At 36.3% G+C, this 9712-nt stretch overlaps 1 protein-coding gene across 1 annotated transcript in view; it reads left to right on the forward strand.

Annotated features, from left to right (window-relative positions):
• sema3ab (sema domain, immunoglobulin domain (Ig), short basic domain, secreted, (semaphorin) 3Ab) overlaps positions 1-9712 on the forward strand; it is a 28336-nt gene that overhangs the window by 14485 nt on the left and 4139 nt on the right. Inside the window, exons 5-15 of the mRNA XM_024281907.2 lie at positions 884-974; positions 1631-1750; positions 3224-3366; positions 6185-6299; positions 6427-6496; positions 6591-6735; positions 6846-7065; positions 7142-7233; positions 7308-7349; positions 7864-8021; positions 9295-9362. Of these exons, the coding sequence (XP_024137675.1) occupies positions 884-974; positions 1631-1750; positions 3224-3366; positions 6185-6299; positions 6427-6496; positions 6591-6735; positions 6846-7065; positions 7142-7233; positions 7308-7349; positions 7864-8021; positions 9295-9362 (1264 nt within the window). The remainder of the gene's footprint in view (positions 1-883; positions 975-1630; positions 1751-3223; positions 3367-6184; positions 6300-6426; positions 6497-6590; positions 6736-6845; positions 7066-7141; positions 7234-7307; positions 7350-7863; positions 8022-9294; positions 9363-9712) is intronic.

The raw sequence follows: 9712 nt of genomic DNA on the forward strand, positions 1-9712 counted from the left end.
AAATTAAGGAAAAACTTGAATCTGTTGATAATCTGTTGATCGGTATTGGCAGATACTGAAAATCACATGAATGAGGCCCCAAAAAATCTGATTGGGACATCCTTAATTATAGTGTTAAAATGGAATGGAGCACATCTTTCAAAATTTGTGTATGATGGCGTTTAGATTTGGATTACTGAATTTTCAGTGTAATAAACATAAAAATCATTCACCCAAAAGAGGTTGAAAGTCAGACACATGCAGAGTTTTGCATCATCACACATGGAAATAGTGTGCATGGTTGGGTGTGACAATATGAGATGGAAATTGTTCGCTTCTCCTTCAAATGTCAGGCCAATAAATGTGACTTTCCCCATTCATTAGACAGCTATTTACAGACAATTAGAGAGAGAAAATGTCCCTGGAAAAAAAAAGCCTGTACTTTGCTTGAGTCATAAACTGCTGATGCAATTTCTCCTGTGTCAAGGTCACAGAGCCAGATTACATTTATTATTGTCATGTCTCATATTTATGTTTTCCAGCCCTGGGCTGCAGTTCTGTTGGTCAAAACATTTTTTGCTTAAATGGTAAAGTTACAGTTTCAACATATGATTGTAGTTTTAATAAATTTGATCAAAATCATACGGTTTGTAATGTTTATATATTTGACAAAAGAGGGAGTCAGTGTGAAATATTTAAAAAAATAGTTTTTAGACTAAAAGTAAAATGGCTGCTTATTTTTATAACATTCTGTAATATCAGTCATTTGGACGTCATGAAGTGCTGACAGCCAAATTTGCTCCCAAGAGAAAGCTCCACTGAGACGATGCTTGATATCTTTCTTGCCAAGAAAATAAACACACCACCCTATCTAATAGTCTGTTTTATTTTTTATTTTTTATAGGATGGTGTGTTCAGACTTGAGCCCCATGTGGAAAATGGCAGAGGGAAGAGTCCCTATGATCCCAAGTTGCTCACTGCATCCATGCTAATTGGTAAGTTTTAGAACGTAGTTGCTGACTCTTTCATTGCCGCCCATGTACAGGGTGTAACCTCAAAAGGGTAAAAGCAAGAAGCTTTCATGTCATTCATTAAACGTGGACCCACTTCATCTTTGCACACCGATAACCACTCATTGAAAAGACTGTAAACTTTATTTTAACCCCTTTTGATTGCTCTAACGTCCTTTTTCACAAATAAACCAGTAGAAACTGGGCATGGGGTTACTCTCCACCCCCAATTATCACCAGCCACACTCTGTTATACCACAGCGCAACCAAGCAGATGGCCATTTTCCAGCCCATCACCCCCCGCTTCTTCCGTCTTTTTTTCTCCTTTCTCACCAACATTAGAATGTACTCCCCTTTGCCTCACACCTCTGTCCTGTCCCCGCTCATCTGTCCCACCATCCGTTCATCCTTTCCTTGCCCCCCTCCTCCTTCCAGCTCTGACTTCTGTTAATGTCAATTTCACACTCCTAATGTTCCTTACATCTGGCTCTGTCTGTGTTCTATCTGGAGCGCCACTCTACCTGTACTGCTAAGCCTCCACTCAATTCATTACACTGATCCACAAGAACTGATGAGGGGAAAAAAAGGGCGATCTTATTTCAAGTTACTATGCAAGCACCAATCATTTCTCTCCCATTCAGATGGAGAGCTGTATGCTGGCACAGCAGCTGACTTCATGGGGCGGGACTTTGCCATTTTCCGAACTCTTGGCAAGCATCATCCAATCAGGACAGAACAACATGACTCCAGGTGGCTAAACGGTGAGTATGAAGGAGATCCTGGAGTTTAGCAACCATTTTATCTTACAAAATATGAATCTATCAATAGATACAGATGTAGTTTTAGATTTAAATGTAGTAATGTTTAAAAAAATATTTTCCAGAATCATTTTGATTCGATTCACCAGAGCCTTGATCAATTTAATTCCGTTTTTTTCCCCAATTCTTTCAATCCACTTAATTCAATTTGATTTTGAGTTTACACATTTAGACACTTTTGTTTAGAAATACATTGACAATCTATATATGTTTTGAATATATTCATATTAATCTGGTACAGTTCACAGTTTTTGGGTGAAATTATGAGGTTGTTAATGTTATACAGTGTTACATGGATTCTCAAACAGAGAGCTCTGCCTCTGTTGGAGGACGTTTCAGTTTGGCCACTAGGTGGCAATCATGTTATTGCATTACACCTCATTCCAGAAGAAGAAGAAGAAAGAGCAAAAAAAGCGTTTTAGACCACAAATGGTTCCTTTAAAAACATGTCTTTAATAGAGTTTAGAAAACGCCTTCCTATGAGTATATAAAGAAATTAATTTAGTCATTTATGCATGTTTGGATCAACCGAACATTAGCAGTAGATGTCCTATGGGAAATTCCAGTATACGTTAGCATCAAGCTAGCAGACTACAGCATTACGCGTTAGATCAATCTCTACTTTTAAAGATTTATTATTGATCTATAAACTTAGATCGATTCAAACTGATTATTCAATTATAATAACCAAGCCCTACTTTAAACCTTCCTGTGATTGTAGTCGATAGTACCTCAGCTTCAGGCAGATATTGTCTTTTTGCATGTCTGTGTGGACTCCATGCTGTAAAACCCCATTTTAGGTTTAAAATGTGGAAGTTACAACCTATAGATTTGTTGAAGTTGAGTTAATTGACAAATAATTCTATAGAATCTCTCATTGTTTAAAAGTAAGGGATATTTATACTTTGTAAAATGTTTAAAAGATAAGATAACCCTGTATTCGTCCTGCAATGGGGACATTTTAGCATTACAGATTGAAATTAGTCAAGATAAGTATTTACAGTTCAAAAAATAAATAATTGTATCAAATATTTACAAAATCTCAGAGATAAAAAAATGGAATTGCTCCAAGGGTCATAAACATGCAGAGTATAATTTATATGCTTGTATTTTGAAATGAACTTACAAAATTTTACTCTGCAAAAACAGAATCTGTAGAAAGTAAAAAAAAAAAGACCCTTGTTTAAAGAAAATAAATCTTAAAATAATCTTGGTTTAAGAAAGAAGAATACAAATTCTTTGTAAGAGATTCTTTTTTCTTATCCCATTGGCAAATTTATATTTATTTTTTGCTAATTTAAAATTTAAAAAAATATTTTTTCAGAACATTTGACTTATTTCTAGGCGGGGGATGTTTTTACACTGTAAATAATAGTTACATAATGTGAAAACAGCAAATGTATGCATCTCTTTCAGATCCCAGGTTCTTGGGGATACATCTGATTCCAGAAAATGACAATCCAGAGGATGACAAAATTTACCTGTTCTTCAGAGAGAATGCGATGGAGGGAGAACATGCTGGAAAAGCAGTGTATGCTCGCATTGGACAGCTCTGCAAAGTAAGTAAATACACAGACAAGCTGGCCCCATAAATAAGGAACTTTAAGGCCCACACAACAGGATAAACACATTCACTCTCATTGTAATATTACTGTTTTTTTATTGGCTAAGCTGTCTGAACTCTTTCCTAATCAATGCTTTTAGAAGATGTCATTTCTCATTTTTGCCTGTTTATTTTTAGCCTGAAGAATTGTCAGGTTTTCTGCATATGCAACAAAAGCTTTCAAAGGCAGGACCTGAGAGAGATGTTAAATGTCACCAGGAGCTTAGAGGAAAGTTTGCATTAATTCAGCAGCACTACCCTCCATGCCAGGATTTGACTTTTACTAGATCTGCCACGCCCCTGGCTCCAAAAGAGGTTTACGTCAAAGTTTTAAATGCAAACTGGATGTCAATATTTAAATTATTTTGACTATTATAATTTACTTTCTTTATAGTATTGTGCATATCCAGAAAATGTAAAACTTTGTCATCTTCAAAGTAAAAGTAACTTATAATGGAAAATATGGATATAATTAGAGCCTTTGCAAATCGGAACATGCTTTAATTTACTATAATAAATCACTGCAAATGGAAGGCATTTTTTAAAGTCAAAGTCCCATTATTGTACCACCAAAATGAATGTGGTGAAGTATTTTTTCTGCATTTGACCTATCCCCCGGGAGAGCAGCGAGCTGCAGTCTCAGCTGCACTCAGGAACCATTTTGTTGGTTTATATATTTATTTTATGAGCCCTCACTTTGTAAAACTGTTTCTAGATTTTTTTTTTGCCATGATTTACAGAGACACATCATGGCAAAATCATTAACCCGTATATTGTCTTTGGGTCAAAACTGATCCATTTTCTAGTGTAAAAATTGGTCAAGTTTGACCCAAACACAATTTAAGGGTTAAAAGAAGAGAGAAAAAAAAAAAATCAAGCAAAAACTTGAGTTTTGGGGCCCAAAATGAACACCCAAATTTTGTTTTGATTCACCTTTGTGTTTAATTGCTTTTTTTTTTAAAGTATTGATTAGATGTTCTAAGCAAATGTAAAAAGCAATGTGACATTATCAGTTTAAACAATAGTGGAATATCCAGCTTTGCAGTTTTTATTTATTCCCCAGGTTTATTCCTATTTAAAAGTAAAAAAAAAAAAAACCCAAATCCTACTTTCCAGAAAGACAAACAGCCCTGCTAAAATTGAGAAAAATTACATCTCTTTTTAAATTAATGTTAACTCTGAGCTCTTCTGATGTAGCATAACCTTGTCAAAAAGCAAAACACTATATAAACACTAAAGGAAAAGCACAATGAGTTAATGAGAAGCGAGTGAAAGCATGGCAGGGAATCTGTCAAAGAGAAGGATGAGAATTCAACAGGAGACATCTGAAGCCAGACTTCCAATGAGAAGAACTAATGAACAACCAGAAACAGCTGTGATGACGGACAGAAACCAGGTGTAATCAATCAACTAGAAAAGACAAAACGGAGAACATTTAGAGCAAGAGGGAAAGAATCAAGTGTTCTGAACAGGAAATGACCAAAGATGATATACAAGAAACCAAAATAGAAGGACTGGGTTATTAAGAAATGTTTACATATATGAAGAAAAAAAGAAAAAGAAAAATGAGTCACAGATCCTGACCAAACAAATTTCAAGACATAGGTCAATATTAAAATTATGTATTTTTGCTGATGACATAGATGTTTCTGTGCAGGAGAGAACATAAACATGTGGTAATGACCAAACTATCAATAAATAAATAAATAATCTTGACAAAACAATGCATAAAGCTTTTTACACTCAATCAAAAGATCAACATGAAGGTGAAATAGATGATTAAGGACACACAGATAACAGAATAATTTACAATTTTTTTTTCATAGTTTGGCCAGGGGTGTGACTCATACTCGACTTAAACATAATTTTTTTCTTCTTTATTTTGCTTTTTTTTGGCTCCTGTGACTTATACTCCGGTGCAACTTATACTATGGAATATTCAGTAAATCCAAATAAATTCCAAGATATTGTAATGGACCTTAAGTTAAGTTAGAAAACCCAAATTAAACATTTTACAAAAGGTATAATGAAAAATAGGGTACTAGGCAAGGTTATTTATGTATTTACAATTACAATATTACGTACATATATCATATGGTGCAATATTACTGCCCTACTTCACCTATGGTATTAAGGAAATAGCTACCTAAAGCCACTATTCATATTACAAAAATGAGCAATAAGAATAAGTCATACTATTAGTATATTAGGAACACACTAGCATTTTTATTCTATGAATAAAATTACTAAAGATTAGAGATATAATACGACATGCTAATAATAATGCTACTAATAAAGGAAGGAAGAATATTTACTGAAAAAAATACATCAAACACAACTAACTGTATGTTAGAACATCTGTGAATATGACATGTTTAATGTGTAAAAATGTATGCATAAGATATAGTAAGATTGCAGGGTGGAAATTGATAAGATTTTTCTTCTATCCTCTACTTTTTTAAGAAAGTTATCACTTTTTAAGTTTATCTTTTTTTTTAACTATTTAATGTTGTGTTTGAAACTAAAAGGATAACAATCAGTCAATGCTGACTATTATGCTTTAATATGATTATACTTACCATAAGGATGTTTGTCTATATTTTTCTGCCTTTTTCCTCATGTTAATCCCAAACATCTGGTCAAAGAGAGGATGTAAACGTTCTCTTTAAAGATAATGCTATCACATAATAAAAAAAGACCCTTTAGTCTTTCGTCATTTTGTACTGAAAGCTGATACTCTGATGCTGATGTTCTACATGTTCTCCATCTGACAGAATGACCTGGGAGGCCACAGAAGTCTGGTTAATAAGTGGACTACCTTCTTAAAAGCTCGACTTATTTGTTCCGTACCCGGCAGTAATGGGATAGACACGCACTTTGATGAACTACGTAAGCCACTCATGTCTTTTCGTTGAAATTCCTGAATATGTATGTGAAGATATACTGTATATATATATATATATATATTATTTTCACATATTGTTTTTAATGTATTTATCCTTCATTCGGCTTATAGAGGATGTTTTTGTCATGGGAACAAAGGATCCCAAGAGTCCACTTATCTATGGAGTATTTACAACATCAAGGTAAGATCAAGGTAGATTTAGAAATCCTTTCTGTGATTGTAAATTGCAAGCTCTTTTAAAATTCTACATTACTTTTTACTTTTTTTCTCATCAGCAACATCTTTAAAGGTTCAGCAGTGTGCATGTACAGCATGACAGACATCAGGAGAGCATTTCTGGGTCCGTACGCTCACAGGGATGGACCAAATTATCAGTGGGTTCCCTTCCAGGGTCGTGTTCCCTATCCACGGCCTGGCACAGTGAGTCAGAATACTCTTTACTTGATCACATGCCTGCAATAATACCTGTTAGTTTATGCTTTGTACATTTTCTTAAAAAAAGTTATCAAATGTGACCCTTTTCTTTCCAGTGTCCAAGCAAGACATTTGGTGGATTTGATACGACCAAAGATCTTCCAGATGAAGTAGTCACTTTTGCCAGAAGTCACCCAGCCATGTTCAATCCAGTCTACCCAATTAACCATCGACCCATCATTGTCAGAACAGATGTGGACTACCAGTTCACCCAGATAGTGGTTGATAAGGTTGAAGCAGAAGATGGCCAGTACGATGTCATGTTCATAGGCACAGGTATCTATTGTAAGAACAAACATTAACTCTGAGTTTTGTATAAAATATCATGGGCGCGTCTTTTATTGTCTCCTAGACATGGGAACCGTTCTGAAGGTGGTGTGTATCCCTCGAACCTCCTGGCATGACTTAGAGGAAGTCCTATTGGAGGAGATGGTTGTCTTTAGAGTAAGTGACTCTTTTACAACAAAGGTTTTGCAACTTTTTGCAAGAATTTGTCAACTGTATTTATTTCCTTTTAGGAACCAGCTGCCATCAGGGCCATGGAACTTTCAACCAAACAGGTTTGGACTTTTCCATTCTTGCCTGCTTTGCACGGGTCTCCATCATCCAAAACATTGAAGTCGAACTTAATCTTGTGGGATTTATGGCCACAGAGAAACTCTGTAAATGGACCTACTGTTTATACACAACATGTACACGTCTGAAAACCTGCCCGCGATCTATTTTTTGGCTCCACAGTAGTGGTACACCTTACTTAACGGCAGAGAGACGGAACAAAGACACTATTGAAGCATTTTGAGATAAACAACTGTGTCCTCACACAAAGACCTCAATTGCTGTTTTTTTTAGTGACTGTTAACTTGTCATCTTAAATGACAAGGAGTTGAAAGATGAGCTGGATAATTTGCAGGTAGGCCTAGCTTAGTGCTTTTACGGTTACGGACTGTTTGCTAAGACCGGAGCAGAGATGTGTTACGGAAAAAAAAAACTGTTTGTACCCAAAGTTGAAACCCTAGTCAAGGACAGAGAGCTCAGAGATAAAATAACCGACTGCTCTTCATTTTCGCTTAACAGCAACAGCTTTACCTGGGATCTGACATCGGCGTGTCTCAGATGCCTCTACATCGGTGTGAAGTTTATGGGAAGGCCTGCGCTGAATGCTGCCTTGCAAGGGATCCTTACTGTGCATGGGACGGCACAGAATGTTCCAGATATTTTCCCATGGCTAAAAGGTATTTACTCACATTCTGAAAGTTACAAGTTAGACGAGTTATACCCCACATGGCCAGCAAATAAACATAAACAAAAAAAATACTTGCGTTAAGAAAATTCTCATTCTAAGGGGGAATCCTTTTATATCTCAACTCATCCTTGTTCTATACGTAGGGCCTTGACATACTAAAATTGTGACCGCCGCCTTAAAGGTCGCTGGTTGCCAAATTAGCTTAAGAACTTGCATTTAGGGTGGCATTTTTGTTTTTCATAATTCTGAGAAGCGTCTAGTTGGAGTGAGTTTTGACATCTCTTCAGAAATGCTGACAGTTTCAAGTCAAAAAACACAGTTTTAAACTTGAGCCACCAAAAGTTTTTTTCTAATTCCATTAACATGCTGTACATGTTGTGGATATTGTACAGATGGAGGCACTTAATGTCTCCCACTATGTTTGTACGGATACTAAAGCCAGTGGATTCCCATTACCTCGGCTGGACCTGGATCAGAATGTGCTGACAGCTTAATGGGACATCCACGAAGCAGATGTCCATTTAACATTTTTTGAAAAACACTCATAGTTGTATAAGACTGTAACTAAAAACTGTTACCAAAGCACAGTTCAGATTAAAAATGTCCAAAATTCAGTGTAGGGGAACCAATTGTGTTGTTATTAGAAAGTCGCAGATAAACCCCACATTGTTTAATGACATCCCATACTAATTATATTGAGAAAAATAGGTAAAGAAATGTTGGAAGTGTAAGAGAAGATTTCATTTTAGTTTTGTTTGAGCACAGCCTTCCACTTTACTGGGCATAACCCTCAAATCCCAGCTGCAAAGGCTCCAGTTCTCATCTTTCACTGCATTCCAACAGTCCGCAATCAGAAATAAGCCAATCAAAGCAAACTCTAAGGCCCAAAACCTTCGTTGTGACAACGTGAAAGAAGTAGGCTGTTCGCTTTGCTGTCTCCATAGGTGCTTCACCTGTTGTTTATAGAAAAATACCCTGAGGGAAGTTTCTCACCAAACTACAGACTTCAGCATCTGCAGCCCATTGAAGACAGGCTGAAGTGATGGATTAATTTTGAATTCCTCTCTCATACACACCCTATAATTAAAGCCTTTCCACTAAGCTGCAGCCTGCCTGCCTCTTATCTGTTTTCACTGGCAAAATGCAAAATCAGTCGTATTCACACCTGGGCAAGCGCTCAAAGTCTCCACAAGTTTTTAGTTTCAGACACACATGCAATGTTCTGCTAACTTATGAATATGTTCATATTTGTGTTTGTGCAGGAGAACGAGAAGGCAGGACATCAGGAATGGAGACCCTCTGACTCAGTGCTCAGACCTACAACACCAGGGTAGGGACAGAGGGAAAATGGCAAAGTTATGAAAACACAAAATGTTGGAAGGAGTGCGTTCCCCAGCTGAGCAGACAAACTCGTCTGTCTGGCACCAGCTGGGTTTAGATAGCTTAGCTGGTTTCAAAAATGTTGTAGTCCGTTATCCCTCACCTGGCACAGTCGTTAAATGTTTAATCCCCACTTTTGCAGTCAAGCAAAAAAATTGCTGAATTTAGTTCTTTTGTGAGCACTCTGCTATATTTGAGATGTATAAGTACAATATCTAGACACAATCGTCTTTAGAAGAAATTGTTTAAAAATACTAGAATATTAAAGGCATTTATTAGGAAATTAGAAATGCCTTATGA

The sequence above is a fragment of the Oryzias melastigma genome, linkage group LG6 (assembly GCF_002922805.2).
Source record: "Oryzias melastigma strain HK-1 linkage group LG6, ASM292280v2, whole genome shotgun sequence".
Taxonomy (NCBI): domain Eukaryota; kingdom Metazoa; phylum Chordata; class Actinopteri; order Beloniformes; family Adrianichthyidae; genus Oryzias; species Oryzias melastigma.